At 38.1% G+C, this 17,767-nt stretch overlaps 1 protein-coding gene across 4 annotated transcripts in view; it reads right to left on the bottom strand.

The window, feature by feature from the left end:
- Window positions 1-663: 663 nt before the first annotated feature.
- Window positions 664-17,767, bottom strand: part of LOC126282174 (casein kinase I) — a 268,841-nt gene continuing 251,737 nt past the window's right edge. For 2 of the 4 annotated variants that reach the window (XM_049981702.1, XM_049981701.1), the window contains exons 10-13: window positions 11,404-11,454; window positions 10,695-10,796; window positions 8,186-8,292; window positions 664-2,662 (exon numbers count right to left, since the gene is read on the bottom strand). In XM_049981702.1, the coding sequence (XP_049837659.1) occupies window positions 2,611-2,662; window positions 8,186-8,292; window positions 10,695-10,796; window positions 11,404-11,454 (312 nt within the window). In that variant the 3' untranslated portion in view covers window positions 664-2,610. The remainder of the gene's footprint in view (window positions 2,663-8,185; window positions 8,293-10,694; window positions 10,797-11,403; window positions 11,455-17,767) is intronic. The other 2 variants (XM_049981704.1, XM_049981703.1) reach the window with 1 other exon arrangement.

Raw genomic sequence — 17,767 nt, 5'->3', positions numbered from 1 at the left:
CTGATGGATTTACACAGATTGGCTCTGTACCTACTACAGTAGTATTGCATTCTTAGTAGATCCAGTTATACACTGTTGTTTCCACATCAGTGTGGGTCATGGCAAACTGTTAAATATATAATGTAGCTACTACATTTTTATTACTATTTCTTGCTTCCTTGCATGTTCTTACCATTAAGTAACTTTGCTTAAGAGGGCAAAAGAGCTATTTGCAAATGAAATAAGAGTTAATATATTTAGGAAAGATTCTCACACAGGAAAAGTACTTCTTTTCCATTCAAAAAGTAACAGATTAATATGCCTTGAGGACATATTTTCAGAAACTCTTGTCATTGTGTGTGTGTGTGTGTGTGTGTGTGTGTGTGTGTGTGTGTGTGTCAACAGGCTTGCAAATTATTTTGGCTCAACAGTTTGATTCCTATACAATACTTAACAAGTGGCTATGTTACCAAAAATTATGCACTGCCTAGTAAATATCAACCGGGGCATTCTACCAGCACAAAATTAAGTTTCACAATGTTTATTCGTATGTATAAACTACAACTAAACTATAACAGTCACCCTAATGCACAACCTGCAGTGAAAAATGAAATAAATACGTGATTATTACTCTATCACTTCAGTCTCTGAAATGGATATTGTTACGTTCAGTGATTGAATAAATTTAAAACAAAATTACGCAATATTTTATTATTTTCTCGTATGTGTTGCAGATGGAATAACCATTATATACAGAAACTACACAAAACAAATCACAACCCATTCATTTAACAATGGGAACAAAGTATGCAGTTATCTATATGAAGTATACATCTGTCCTCTTCACATTTCAAAAATAAAAATAAATTATATACAATTAAAATGGAACAATATTTTAATTAGAGGGGGAGGGGAGGAAGGTAGGGCATGAGGTGGAGTATGAAATGAAAAACATGAGGGCTGAAAAGAAAAGTAACACACAGCTTCTTGGAAAGATTCTGAAAATATAAGTTACATTCCAAACACAAATATGATGGGAGTTTGGTGGTCCAGTCACAGACTTATCTTTGCAAATACTGCAAAGAAGACTTCTTGTTATTACTGACACCTCACTGTAAAAATGTCTCATAATCATGTATAACTGATTGAGTCAAACTGTTCTTTAAATGTATGGAGTCACAAGTGGTAGCCGTATCACTGACACTAAAGATTGTTACGCCTTGACAACAACAACTCAGTGCATATACCTTTGGGAGAGCAAGTTGGGATAGGGTGATGATGGACTACAGGTCAGATACATTGAACTAATCATAAAATTCTGATTCAGATGATCCACGAACGTTCTAACTGGTTACTACAGCCTGTTTTTTCTCTTTCTTCAGCCAATGAACAGGCTGCTAAATTACAATTCCATGAGTGAAAATTTAATTCTTGGTGTTACTTAGATAACAAAGGCCATATCCTTTGAAGTTAACTGTAATTCTTGCAACTTTCCTGACACAAAACCAATAACCAATTAGTAAACTTACACTTACAAGAATTCTTTTCACAATCAGAGGTACTTCCATAAACTAGGCACCTGTTATAAATGTGTCTGACAATGACAAACAGTGTCTTTCATTCACATTGGTATGCATTTCTGATATTTTCGTGAACAGATATCCACAAAAATTTTATTTTCTGGTACCTAGGAACATCTTCAAATGATTATATTCTGCAAAAATAATTTAACACTACCAAAATTCATGAAGTGGTCAATTTGTGCATTACATATAGGGGTTTTACATGCTTCTGTGACAGATTTGCAAGGTGTGACATACAATTAGCAATAACAACAGTTTCAGGTCCAGATTTTTCTGTTACTGAAAGCATTTTTTTTTCTTTTTTTACATAAAAGATGGTAAAAAATGAAACGGCATATCACTTTTCATGAAGTTACACTTTTTGGAAGCAATTATACTAGTACAACAGCAACAAAGTTGCCTCACATCTTTAAAATGAGAATAAAATAGTTTACAAAGGCATTACCAGTAGCATCAGCTGTAATATTTTGGAAACAATATTACCTAAAGGTGAGATAAAGTTGTTGCCACAGTACTATAAACATGATACTGCAATTACAGAATGCAAGGTTTCATGCACGATTTATGGAGGGCACAAAGTAAACAAAAATGTACAAATATAAATTAAGGTAGATTTCCACATTAAGTTGAAGACTATATATATATATATCCGGGATGATTCATCACTTAACTAACAAAAGAAAACAATACTTTCACATCAATCCAGTGTCAGCTGGACCATCAGCATAATCAGTGCACATTATGGCATGGACGCAACCATCTGCACCTAGATGTTTGCACACAAGCATCTGAAAAAGGTGTGAGTGTGAGCAAGTGCCCACACACGCGCGCCCACACACACACACACACACACACACACACACACACACACACACACACACACACACACACGTGTGACAAAGCAGTGCCAGGGCACAGTGGCTCATGCAGAGCCCGCTGGCACAGCTGGACAGCTACCGTTCAGCATACTGTCACGTGAGTTTGAATGGGAGGTGGCACGTAGCAGTGTCACTGCCTCACGTTCTGGGCTGCACTGTACCACCGCTAGTCACTTCTGTCGGCCAGACTTCTTCTTCTTCCGTTTGAAGAAGCAGCAACATCTGCAATAAAAGTAATGCTTTGAGTACTTGCTCTCTTCATCATCATATGTGTGACAAACAGTGAAAGAACAACATTTACTTTTCTAAAATGTGAGCCCTGCATTGAAATTTGGATGGACAGTAAGATACATCTGCAATACCCACTCACTAATTTTACATTCTCAAAATTATGTCTAGAATACTCTTCAAAGGACTGTTATACAATGTTCACACAGTGCAATATACTGGGGCAGAATATTAGACACACTGCTTTTAATTTCAGCATTCAACCAGATGATTGGGCTGGCATCTCGTGTTATTTGTGTGAAAAGATTTACTGGAAATATTATAGACCCTTTTAACTTAGAAATCCTTCCATTGAAAGCACTGAAAAGTGATTGAGAAGGAAGGATATGTCTTTTTTATTAAAAAGTGAGAGTTTAAACATCAGTAAGCCAACCGGATCTAATGAAAGTATTAACACTGTTGAGTTGGAAAATCTAGGAAAGTTAGGTAGATCAGATGGGCCGTCTTTAGTTTTAGTTGATGAATCATTGCCAGTGGCAAGTACATCATCACTAATAAAAAGGAGCAATAAAAATAATGGAAAAAATCTGTAGAAAAGAGATTTCTGTAAATGGGGGCAAATTATCCCTGACAAAATAATCAAAACACTACTCATCGCCACTGCATTATTTGTTTATTTGTTTTTAATTTGCACTGTCTTTAACACCTATCCTCAGTGACCACAAGATATATAGGGTAAGGAGTCATTTCAATCCCGGGAGCGGAAAGACTTACCTTTGGGGGAAAAAAGGATAGGTATATACTCGCGCACACACACCCACACATATCCATCCATACAGACACAGACACAAGCAGACATATTTAAAAGCAAACCGTTGGTTACGAAAGCTTGAATTTTGTGTGTATGTTTGTGTGTGTGTTTATGTTTGTCTATCTATCGACCTGCCAGCGCTTTTGTTTGGTACGCCACATCAACTTTGTTTTTAGATATCAAGATGATATTTATGAATTATGTCTACAACAACCTCTGCCTTTTGTACTTCAAAACATTGGTTCCTGCACTGTCAGAACAATCCCAATAAAAATAATGAACTCCTTATAATGTGAGGTGGATGCAATTATTTGGAAATGGATTTAAGATTATCTTATCACAAGAAATGATGAACTTTGTCACTTGAACATCTACAATTGCATATGTATTCCTAATATTATCTGGTCTTCATCTCAAACTTAAGAGGAACCATGCAGAGTAACACCAGCTTTTAGTACATAGGAAATTTACACTGGCCTTGTGGAACACTCTTCACTGTTGGCTTCCAATCAGAATGTTCCATTCAACCCTTTCAGATGATGTCTATAGATGAAGTGCTGAGCACCTATTCACTGTTGCCTAATCTACCTACCTACACTAGGCATTTTGTGTTTGAGCTATTACTGAAGTTTCATTGCCACCAACACAAAATAAGTATTGAGGGTATAAAAAGATTAATGATAGAATTTCAAGTTTCTTGATAAACGAGTATCTAAACTAACGAACACACAGAATTTAAAACCTGTTTTCTTCACTAAGAATTCTACCTTTTCAGCAGTTTTTGACATGATTTATAGTACATGACAAATATCATATGACACTTCTCAGTCACCTGTGTTAGCGGTAGGTAGCGGAGGCTGTGTGGCATGGACTGGGCGGTTTTTTAGGTTAGAAGGCCTCGGGAAAGTGCGGGATGGGCTGCAATGTTAAAGGGTGCTTGGCAATTACAGGACGTGCTTGGATCAAGGAACAGTCGGAATTTTAGTTGTAAATTGTTGTAGTTGCGCTGGAAAAGTCCCTGAGCTTCAAGCGCTAATAGAAAGCACAGAAGCAGATATCGTTATAGGTACAGAAAGCTGGCTAAAGCCTGAAATAAGTTCTGCAGAAATTTTTACGAAGTCTCAGACGGTGTTCAGGAAAGACAGATTAGGCAGAATTGGTGGTGGAGTGTTTGTGTCTGTCAGTAGTGGTTTATCTTGTAGTGAAGTCGAAGTAGATACTCCGTGCGAATTGGTGTGGGTGGAGGTTATACTTAACAGCCGAATTAAGTTAATAATTGGCTCCTTCTACCGACCCCCAGACTCCGATGATACAGTTGCGGAACAGTTCAGAGAAAGTTTGAGTCTCGTAACAAATAAATACCCCACTCATACGGTTATAGTTGGTGGGGACTTCAACCTACCCTCGGTATGTTGGCAAAAATACTTGTTCAAAACCGGTGGTAGGCAGAAAACGTCTTCCGAGATTGTCCTAAATGCATTCTCTGAAAATTATTTCGAGCAGTTAGTCCACGAACCCACGCGAATTGTAAATGGTTGCGAAAACACACTTGACCTCTTGGCCACAAACAATCCAGAGCTGATAGAGAGCATCACGACTGATACAGGGATTAGTGATCACAGGGTCATTGTAGCTAGGCTCAATACCATTTCTTCCAAACCCATCATAAACAAACGCAAAATAATTTTATTTAAAAAAGCGGGTAAAGTGCCACTAGAAGCCTTCCTAAAAGACAATTTCCATTCCTTCCGAACTGACTATGCGAATGTAGACGAGATGTGGCTCAAATTCAAAGATATAGTAGCAACAGCAATTGAGATATTCATACCTTATAAATTGGTAAGAGATGGAACGGATCCCCCGTGGTACACAAAAAAGGTCTGAACGCTGTTGCACAGGCAACGGAAAAAGCATGCGAAGTTCAGAAGAACGCGAAATCCTGAAGATGGGCTAAAATTTACAGACGCGCAAAATTTGGCACGTACTTTGATGCGAGATGCCTTTAATAGGTTCCACAACGAAACATTGTCTCGAAATTTGGTAGAAAATCCGAAGAAATTCTGGTCGTATGTAAAGTACACAAGCGGCAAGACGCAGTCAATACCTTCGCTGCGCAGTGCCGATGGTACTGTTATCGACGACTGTGCCGCTAAAGCGGAGTTATTGAACGCAGTTTTCCGTAATTCCTTCACCAGGGAAGACGAATGGAATATTCCAGAATTTGAAACACGAACATCTGCTAGCATGAGTTTCTTAGAAGTAGATACCTTAGGGGTTGCGAAGCAACTCAAATCGCTTGATACGGGCAAGTCTTCAGGTCCAGATTGTATACCGATTAGGTTCCTTTCAGATTACGCTGATACTATAGCTCCCTACTTAGCACTCATATACAACTGCTCGCTCACCGATACATCTGTACCTACAGATTGGAAAATTGCGCAGGTCGCACCAGTGTTCAAGAAGGGTAGTAGGAGTAATCCATTTAACTACAGACCTATATCATTGACGTCTGTTTGCAGTAGGGTTTTGGAGCATATACTGTATTCAAACATTATGAACCACCTCGAAGGGAACGATCTATTGACACGTAATCAGCATGGCTTCAGAAAACATCGCTCTTCTGCAACGCAGCTAGCTCTTTATTTGCACGAAGTAATGGCCGCTATCGACAGGGGATCTCAAGTTGATTCCGTATTTCTAGATTTCCGGAAAGCTTTTGACACCGTTCCTCACAAGCGACTTCTAATCAAGCTGCGGAGCTATGGGGTATCATCTCAGTTGTGCGACTGGATTCGTGATTTCCTGTCAGGAAGGTCACAGTTCGTAGTAATAGATGGCAAATCATCGCGTAAAACTGAAGTGATATCAGGTGTTCCCCAGGGAAGCGTCCTGGGACCTCTACTGTTCATGATCTATATAAATGACCTGGGTGACAATCTGAGCAGTTCTCTTAGACTGTTCGCAGATGATGCTGTAATTTACCTTCTAGTAAGGTCATCCGAAGACCAGTATCAGCTGCAAAGCGATTTAGAAAAGATTGCTGTATGGTGTGTCAGGTGGCAGTTGACGCTAAATAACGAAAAGTGTGAGATGATCCACATGAGTTCCAAAAGAAATCCGTTGGAATTCGATTACTCGATAAATAGTACAATTCTCAAGGTTGTCAATTCAACTAAGTACCTGGGTGTTAAAATTACGAACAACTTCAGTTGGAAGGACCACATAGATAATATTGTCGGGAAGGCGAGCCAAAGGTTGCGTTTCATTGGCAGGACACTTAGCAGATGCAACAAGTCCACTAAAGAGACAGGTTACACTACACTCGTTCGTCCTCTGTTTGAATATTGCTGCGCGGTGTGGGATCCTTACCAGGTGGGATTGACGGAGGACATCGAAAGGGTGCAAAAAAGGGCAGCTCGTTTTGTATTATCGCGTTATAGGGGAGAGAGTGTGGCAGATATGATACACGAGTTGGGATGGAAGTCATTACAGCACAGACGTTTTTCGTCGCGGCGAGACCTTTTTACGAAATTTCAGTCACCAACTTTCTCTTCCGAATGTGAAAATATTTTGTTGAGCCCAACCTACATAGGTAGGAATGATCATCAAAATAAAATAAGAGAAATCAGAGCTCGAACAGAAAGGTTTAGGTGTTCGTTTTTCCCGCTCGCTGTTCGGGAGTGGAATAGTAGAGAGAGATAGTATGATCGTGGTTCGATGAACCCTCTGCCAAGCACTTAAATGTGAATTGCAGAGTAGTCATGTAGATGTAGATGTTAGTATATTTTCCTTGTTATGGAGTCACAATAACAACTGCTATCCAAATAGTAGTAACTGCCTTCCAGCTTTTATCTCACATATACTAACTCCAGGAGCTATCAGATTTAGAAAAACACACAAATACACATAAGCACAGCTACATTATACTGACAGGCACTTCACAACCAACTGAGCTCACCCCAGGCCAAAATCTGCAGTATCGAGACAATGTAGCTGTGTATGTTTGTGTGTTTTTGTTGATCTGACAGCTCTGTGTAAGGACACTTCTAAAACACAAGAAATAATTTTAATTTTGCCTTTAATTATGCCTTCTCAACTTAAAGATAATCATAATTCTCACTGTCAAATGACATTCACGAGAAATAGATCAGAATAAGAGTTTGAAATCCGTTCATGTTGTGTGTTGTCAATGTATGTCCATTATGAATGGAAGCTCATGTGACAAGGCAGAGCAGTGCATACTTGCTCAAATTATGCTGTTTATTCTGTTGCCTGTGAAAGATGGAAGAATCTGTATAATAATGATGGCATTCCATACTCTGACACTATGAACACACATAATGCTGTGTGTCAGCTGGCAACACTATATCATCCATCCTAAGTTGTTAATTACAAAGTTATTTTAGTCATGGTACAGTTAACATTTACTAAGTTCATGGCAAAGAAAGGTATAGAAGACTGAGCAGTAAGATGAACTGGCTATGACCCTATTACAATAGGGAAAATTTGTATTTTTTTTCAATACTTCGTAGTACAATTATAGTTCAATTTAATACGAACTGCTGCTGGAACTCTCACCTCTTTGAACAAAATATACATTATATAATCATTATCATCAATGCTGAACTGATACCTTTACTCTGTTTCAACATCTAGCTTGTTAAATTCAGTTTTCAGACAGAGGTGAACATTCATACAACACTTACTTTGTTTCATCAACTATTTCAACTTCCGCTTGTGCAGTGATAGGTGTATTGGAATGACCAGCTGTTGGATCATCATTGGCCAGCTCACCATTGGTCGAACTCACAACCTGTTAATAATAAATTTTTCAAAAATTATTACATGTCTGTATTACAATTTGTCTGATTATTTGTCCTGAAAAACGTCTCAGAATTCTCCTGAAATTTACAGATGCAAGGGCTTAAAATATTTTAGCAACATCAGTACTGAAAAGACGCCACCATAGAAAAAGAAGAAGAGGAAGAAGAAGAAGACAGTTTTAGAGCGAAACAGAAGGCACACAGGAAACTTACTGTACGATTAAGGTCAATAGTCAGTCATAATCCAATTTAAAAAAATAATAAATAAATAAAGAATCTTTCAGTGTTTCATTTCAACATACATAGTCAATTCACATTAATGGATCAGCACCTATATTCGACGTCAACGTGCAATAATCACTCGCAGATGACAAGTGGCAGCACCAGCAGCAAAGTGTGTCGGGGGCGCAGAAAACAGTGCAGTAGTTGTCGAAAAGAGGGAATAGAGTGATTCATCTGATGTCCAATAGGGGCATGATCATTCGCTACTGGGCCAAGGGTGAAAGCATTTCCAAAATGGCTCAGTCTGTGAAGTGTTCACATGCCACCTTGGTTAAAATATACCGTGCTTGGTAAATGGTTCTATCCAAAACCAGCGCTGAGGCAACTGTGATCGCCACAAGCCACAGATGATAGGAGTGAATGACGCCTGCAGAGACGCATGCGGGTGAATAGACATGCAGGTGTTGAGCACATGAACAACCAGAAGAACCCAGGGGTTACCAACAACGTCTCCTCAATGACCAGTCAGTGAATGTTGTTGCACAAGGGCTTCTGCAGCAGGTGCATGGTTTACGCGCACATGTTGACTGCTCTTAATCTGTGACAAAGGCTAGAATTTGCACGCCAATAATGCAGCAGTGTGTCCACTGGGTGGTGACATATGGCCTTTTCAGATGATAAATGGTTACTGGCATGACATGTATGGTGTGAAACATGTAAAAGTAAACCCCTCTGCAAAAATCCTTGGCAGTGTCCAGGCTCGAGGAGGGAGAATTATGGTCTGGGGAATGTTCTCATGGCATTCACTGGGTGATCCCATCATTCTGAAAGGCACAATAGATCAACACAAGTATGCAACTATCCTTGAGACCCATGTCCATATTCACATGCAGTTTTATTTTCTTCGGCATGATGGCATCTACCAGCAGGCCAATGCAATGTGTCGCATGGTTCATAGTGTATGCGTGTGGTTCGAAGAGGACCAGGATGAGTTTTCCCCTGGCCATTAAGCTCTCCTGATTTAAACCCAATAACTGAGAAACCTAGCCCAGGTGGCCACAGCACTGGAGTTAGCATGCCTCCACATCCCTGATGGTACTTTCCAGAACCTCACTGATACTCTTCCAGCACGTCTTGCAATGGTACAAAAGGTGGTTATTCAGATTGCTGACAGCTGATCACAATGTGCGTGGACAGTAATTGCAGAGTTCAACAATATATATATATATATGAGAAACATGAAGTTTAGGGTTTAACATTATATTGATGATGCAATCATACCAAGAATGCACATACTTTGATTTGAGAATCACCAAGAAAGAAAATAAGATAAGTCATTTTTAAGATAAAGCACTGGAATTAAATTTCTAACTTATTTAAGGGAAACCACAGAAACCGAAATATGCCAAAATGAACAACAATTAGAACCCCACATTGCTCAAATACAGGTCCAGGTCTTTACCACTGCACGAGTTCCATGTTATATGTATGAGAAGAGTAAACAAATACCGCTAACTGCAGAAACTATGTAACAGAAGCAATACATGAACAGGAACCCATGAACTACTAATATGCTGCTTCTAAGTTAGCACATTTGAAGTTTTGCTTCTCAGTATATTCATTACACACTTATCATAGATCAATAGATATTAAATGTGCTATCAGGAGGGAAGGCAGAGCCCTAAAATTAGTTACATCTAAATAATTTTTTTTGTCTGTAGTATTTTTTCTCACTGAAATAATACCCCCCAACTATAATCAATAACATTTTCCTGTTACAGCTGCTCACACTAACTGAAAATTTCTGTGAATGGAATTTCTCAATGTTGCATCTTGTTATGCAGCTACATGTTTGGAGCATCTTATAATTTGAAAGTTATACCTGTATGAAGACATTTTCCGTATGTGGCATAATGGTGACATTGCACACTGCAAAGAAAATGAAAATTGGGCAATATGCTGGCCACTGATGGAACAAATAGATAAAGAAGCAAAGCACAGTTTGCTGTAATCATTTATTACCAGACAATGTGTTGTCTATCACAAAAATCATTTCCCACTTTCATTTATTAATCTGAGCAGCTTGCAGCACGTTTCACATATAATAATCCTGTATTAACCTCATGAACTATGCTCAGATTAAAGTAAATGTGAAAAACCATGCACTCACCTGTACTGATCCCCCATGCCTGTCTGCCGGAGTAAGGTTACCCATTGCATTACTTTGCTGCTTTGGCACATCGGGCCACGCAGGTACACCTTTTCCTCCACCCTACATAAATAGAAGTAGTTTATATCTGATTTCATGTATCAATATCACAAGTCATCAATAAAAACTTACAATGTCATATACTCAATGTGGACACAAATAAATCTACAAGAGTTTAATATATCTTATTCATATGTATTTCTAGAGTGCTTATAAAGGGTGGGCACAGGAGAAGGTTGTAGGCTGTCAACAAATGGCAACTACATGAGAATTTTTCTACAGCGAGGCACAAGTCACACAGAATGCTACTTTCCATTAACAATTTAATGTGATATGTTTGCTACAATAGTATGCTCAAAAATTTTAAAAAAAAATACTCATAGCATCAACAGAAAACATTCACAATATGTTATTTAAGTTCCACTGCAGTTTTAACACTAGCAGGAAAGGGAATTACGAGGCAAACTCTGCAAATTTTACAGGTATTGATATAATATGTTAACAGGTACACACAATGTAAGAAAAATGGATGCAATACTCCAATGACAGTGCAAGATATTTTCTCAAATTGGGTGTGAAGTATTGTCAGACCAGTATAATGTGAATGGGAGAAGTAGCATCTACAGGGAGATGGCTCTTATTCAATGAGAAAGCATTCTGTTTTCCTGACCTCAAATATTAAAACACTGTCATCGTCCTCATATTCATCATAATCTCCATCCTTCTCAGGCCGATGGGGAAAAAGTTAATAAATCACAAAAAAGTGTGAATAATAGTTCCACAATCATTTCTATTATAGTTTTATGTATTCATAAGAAAATTTTCTATGGTCACTAAGTAGAGAGAGCAAGTGTAGGCTTACTGATTTAATAAAACTTATCTTTTTACGACAAAAACATTATCAGAAGACCACCACATATTGGACATTAAACAAAACAGATAAGCTAATGGCAAGTGTTGGTGGAATATAGGTAATTTAAGGAGTAATGGTAACAACTCACTGAGCAGTTGGGCATTTAACTTCTCTGAAGACACATGAACAAAACTGAGTACTTTGCTAGCTTTCAGACAATTCCTTTTTCCAGCTAGAGTACAGGCATGGTCACACACACTTGTGTACTCTAGCTCACAAAAGAAATTGTCTGACGCTATTGAAATTCTCAGTTTTGTTTATGACTCTTCTGATGACTCAACGCCAATACTATTCTATTCAGTGAGTTTTTACCTTTACTCATATTATATACAAACAAAATAAAGGTGAAGTGCTGATGAACTGGGAGATACCCAATGTCTGAATAGACTAAGTAACCCACGTAACAGGGTAAATGATAAATGATATGATATGTGATATGTGATTTTCTCTCTCTCTCTCTCTCTCTCTCTCTCTCTCTCTCTCTCCCCTCTCTCTCTCTCTCTCCCCCCCCCCCCCCTCTCTCTCTCTCTCTCTCTCTCTCTCTCTCTCTCTCTCTCTCTCTCTCTCTCTCTCTCTCCACACACACACACACACACACACACACACACACACACACACACACACACACACACACACACACAATTATCTTTTTTTAATAATAAAACAATTGTCACAGGATTATGAAATTTAATAAAGAATAGACCTTGGCTGTGCATGTTTAAGGCATTTACTAATGAATAGGTAACCAGGAGTTGAACATAAACATGTTTGTAGTAAAAGAAAAACAGACTGACAAATATTGTAAAAGAGATTTTCAGTAGAATAACTTCTATTTTGTTGTTTTTATTTAATGCAGTATTTTATTTTAGCTAGTTTAGTGTGTTAAAAGATAACGAATGTTAAGAAATGTGCACTATATGCTCAATGAAATATGTAAGAATAGTGACATAATATAAAAATACAAAACAAACAATATGAAAATATCTATGTTTGGCATTTCTCTATCTAGACAAACTACAAACTAGTTGTCAGTGTTTTTACCATGCTGATAAACTGCCACACTCTGGTTAGAAATAACAATTTTTATTTGATGACACTTTCTTGAAATTAACAGTGTAAATTGAGGAAAGTCGGACTGCAAACAACAGTAGTGGCTGTTACACTTCCCTAAAGAAAAATCAAAATTTTTGCACATTTGGAAAACGGTGCATCTACGATAATGTTACTCATTTAACCTGTCAATGATTTCAATCCAAAATTTAGTTCTCCATAGATATCACACACAAACATACTTTCTTTAATGCCTACTGATATAGTACTATCTAAAAAATAATAAGTGTCCTTGTTGGGTTTTGCATAACAGATGTTTGCAGAGTCCACCAATTTTCTCATTTTCTTGTGTGTAGAGTTACAAAACTCTTGCAACTCATAACAATGCAGTTCAGAATGTAGAAGTGAGTTCAAAATTCACTGTCAGTTTCAAATCCTAGTAACACCTCATTTCTGCTCCGGTTAACAGTGGCATGTGAAGCATACATTGTAATAAACTGCAAAATTCTTCCGTTTTCATCTGATCAGCTACTTTTCAGACAACTGCTTTCACACACACAAAGAAAGCAATTCAAGAGGGAGCTTCATAATCCGGATGAGTTCTGTTTCCTATTAGGATATGTAATCATCATCATCATCATCATCATCATCATCATCATCATCATCATCATCATCATCAACAATAATAATACAAAGAATTACTACGGAAATTGGTTGTTACTGTCTAGTGAATTCTGACTACCACCTTACATATGAGCATGATCTATATTTCCCCCTACCTCTACTATTTTCATTGCAACTAAAAGCAAAATGCCTGCCACTAACTAATCATTTAGACAACTTTCCTACGTAGAATTGATACATCAACAGAAGCAGAAAAGAAAGTGGATGGCAGAGGGGGGCACAACATGAAGATCAAGCAAATTTTCAAGGTTAATAACAAGTCAACTGATTCTGTTCTATTCTGAATAATTCATATATAATATCTAGTACAATTTCCTTCCTTCTGACATGTATCTTCACTCCGAAGACTGGTTTTGTATCATTCTCCATACTAATTAATCCTGCGCAAGCCTCTTCATATCCATGTAACAACTGCAATTTATATTCATTTGAACTGGATTAAAGTGGTGAACAGTGCAAACCCCCCCCCCCCCCACCCCTCTCTCTCTCTCTCAACAATATCTACCCTTCATACACCACTCCATTCATCCAATTCACTGGGTATATTTCTTCTCTACAGTAGTAGCAACGCAGAAAGTTTGTCACCAATTGTAGCTGACATCAATTAAAGAAGAAAAATACTGCCTCTTCAAATTTTTGTTTCTGCCATCCTTTTATTTTTACAGAAGCATATTTATTTCATTTTTCTACTTTCAAATTAGAATTATCTTTTTGGCAATTCGTTAAGAAATGAAACGTTCTTTTGATTTGGACAATGGATTAAACAAAACAATTAATTAGAATTAGTAAGTAAAAAACTACTGGAAATATTATACTGTTTAATTTTATCCCGCAACTGGCCACGGAAACTTCTCCCTTACAAGTGACGGTATTTGCCCTTTAACACAAACCTTCAAAAGAAGACATGTGTAGCAGTAACATGAAAAGGGAGACAAAAATAAACAAATGATTTGACAATTATTACTCACAGAAAGAAGTCCCGAGGTGTAAGATCAGGAGAACGGGCTGGCCAATTTATGAGTCCTCCACATCATGGTAATGTATGTGTGCGTCAGTGAAGAAGACCAATAAAAAGGTGTTAGCATGTGGACGTAATGTGCTGTTCCAGTCTCTTCTGTACCTAAGGTCCATCACCGTTCCCTTTGGATCCCTACCTAATTCGGTGCTCTCCGATACTCACGATTGAACAGCGGAGGAGTGGTACTCAAGCGTCAACTTTAGGTTACAATATGTCTGGATGTAATTAATATTTTACAATGCAACAAACGGCACTGATTACGTATTTGTTTATATTTTCAGATGTGATAACAAAACTAACAGGGCTCCGTTTAAAAAAAACGCAGCTTTGTGTTAAAAAACATACTTCCGTGCATTTTTTTTATGGTTTGTATTAATCAATTGCACTAGCCCCTCTCCTTACGTTCGGTCTGTGCAATCGATTCGTCAGTATTTGATGTGGTTTACAAAATATATCCAGCGGTAATGTTAGGTGACTCACCCCGTATATTACCATCATCAACAGTGAAACATAGCAAGCTGCTTAAATTTTTTCTAGGAACTCTTCAATAAAGTAGAAAGAATGAGACACTGAGAAATTCTTCATTTTAGAATTGAAAGTACTAACATTACTGCTACGATTATTTAATTCATACGGTAGCTTATTGAAAATGGGTGCAGCAGAATAGTCTACGCCTTTCTGAAGAAGAGTCGAGGAGATGCAAATCAAATGCTGACTGGATTAATGCCCAGTATTACTGGTAACTAAGTGAAAGCTGCTAATTCTTGGGAATCAGCTCATACTGTTAACAATAAATGAAATTCAAGAAAATATTATCAAGAGGCCAGTAACAAAACACTCAAAACTCCTGAAGAGGGGCCAACAAAGAGTCTCATGAACTTACACCACCTATTCCTCGAATTGCCTGTTTCCGAGCCAAAAATACCTTTTGTGAATCTGAAGTTACCCCATAATCTAATGCCTATGTGATAAGTGAATGCAAAATCATTCTAGTGGCAAATACAGCAGTTGCCATCCATCTGAACACCTACGAATTTGGCTAGTTCAGACTCACTAACCTAATGCTCATTCTGTTTACTAATCAAACTGTCTATTCTAGTTGAGTGGGTGTTAGGAACTGTAAAAACTGGGTTCTACTGTGATTTAGCATAGATTTATTTACCACAAGCCATGAACTTATGTCTTTAAGTGCACTACTTTATACACTGCCTGTGTTGCACTCAACATCCTTCACTACCAAGCTAGTGTCATCATCAGTAAACAGAAATATATTAGAATCGTGTCATATACAGGGTGTCCCATTTATCTTCACAACCCTAAATAACTTCTTGTTCACATGCAAACTACAAAATATTTCAAGCAAATGTTCTTTAGCCATCAGGGGGACATCAATCAGTATGATTGTCTTCGTTGTAGCTTTTTTTTTTTTTATACACAGATATGAACTTCATGACTTCTTTAAATGGGCACCCTGTATTTTTTATTCGGTAATTCATTTCCTCTCCTAAAGACCTATTCAAAAATGTATCACAATGTAACATTCACTGAAAAACAAAATTATTAACTACATAACACAACACTGACTTTGAACCTGGGATCACAAACTCTTCCACTTGCTCAAGTCGTCAGAAAACAAATTAAAACCAAGTAAAAACAGAACACATAATTGACTGACTCTCCTGTACCATTCCCCAGAAGTAGAACATTCAAAGGTACTCAAAGTGGTGACCCTGGACACTGATACGCTCGTTGAATGAAAGAATTATTTACTGCTTACAGTGTTGCCTGCTCAAGAGAATTACAAGCAAATACATTACATTCCTGCATGTCCTCTGGAGTTGTTCGAGTATCGTGATAGGCAACATCTTTAACGCAGCCCCAAAGAAAAAAGTCCAGAGGATTTAAATCAGGAAACCTAGCACAGCAAGTAACTGTTCCTTCTCGACCATACATCGGGCAGAACACCTTCAGTTTAGAACATGATGTGCAAGCAAGGCATTATGTGCTGGACATCCATTGTTTCGGTGCTTCATAAGCATTCTGGTCCTTAGAAGCACTTCATCCAGAAGAGGAGGAAGAATTCATCTGAGGAAGTTGGCATACGTTGAGCCGTTTAGACTACTATTGATGAAATAAGGGCCAATAATTGTCGTACGAAGCATCCCACGCCAGGCAATAACTCTCCACTGATGCTGATGTTCCACCTGTCTAAGCCATCATGGGTTGTCGCTGGACCAACAACACATGTTCCTTGTATTTACCTGTCATTCGTTTGAGAAGGAACATTCATCGACAAATAGAACATTGGAGAAGAAGTTTGGGTTTGCGAGGATTTGCTGCTGTGCACATGTGGATTCATAGCAATGGAAGCGAGAACAGTAACTTCGGCAGCTTCATCTGTGCAAGTGCTACGAAGATTGTGTTGTCATGGGTTGAAACTTCCAATTTCCTGAAGCGTCACATCAAGACGAGAAAACACCTGTCGGGAAGGAGGGTTCTTGCCAGGATATCGCTCTCTATACAGTTCCACTGTCTGAGTAGCATTTCGCCTACCTTCAACAACAACAATAAAAGAAATGTTATGTCTATGCAGTTTGTAGGAAGGACAGCCTTTACTGTATGCCTACTCTACACAACAGTATTTGAAAAGACTAAAACTACTGTACTAAATGTACCTGTACATATCAAAACAGTATTGCAATTACTGTTCTGCTAACTTAAATTCCCCACAGATCAGTAGCATTCCTACCTTCTCTTCATTGGTGTACATTCAACTCACACAACCCTAAGTGACGATGGTTGACAGAATGATGGGTGTGCATTCTAATTATGTTTAAATTTGTCCTCTGCCAACGTCAGAACGTGGAAGTGTTCCATTACCCCCAAGTACCTACACTAAGCACTGGGAGCGTCAATGTCAATGTTGTGTTATGTAATGTAATTAATAATGTTGTGTCTCAGTGAATGGTACACAGTGATACATTTTTGAATAGGTCTTTAGGAGAGGAAATGAATTACCAAATAAAGAATACAGGGTGCCATTTAAAAGAGTCATAAAGTTCATATTTTTGAATAAAACATAGCTACAATGAAGGCAATCATGCTGACTGATGTCCCCCCGACAGCTAAAGAACATTTGCTTGAAAGATTTTGTAATCTGCATTTGGACAAACAGTTATTTAGGGTAGTCAAGATAAGTGGGACACCCTGTATATATATCTATCACACAGCAGCAGTCCCACAACTGACATCTGAGGTACCCGCCACTCAACCACGCTCCAAGCAGATGCCAACTCACAGCTATTCTCATTACTGTAGAGAATTACCTTTTGCTGTCTATTCTTAAAAAATGAGAAGAATCAACTGTGA

The sequence above is a fragment of the Schistocerca gregaria genome, chromosome 7 (genome assembly GCF_023897955.1).
Source record: "Schistocerca gregaria isolate iqSchGreg1 chromosome 7, iqSchGreg1.2, whole genome shotgun sequence".
Taxonomy (NCBI): domain Eukaryota; kingdom Metazoa; phylum Arthropoda; class Insecta; order Orthoptera; family Acrididae; genus Schistocerca; species Schistocerca gregaria.
The sequence above is the reverse complement of the archived record's forward strand: the minus strand, read 5'-3'. Positions and strand labels throughout refer to the sequence as shown.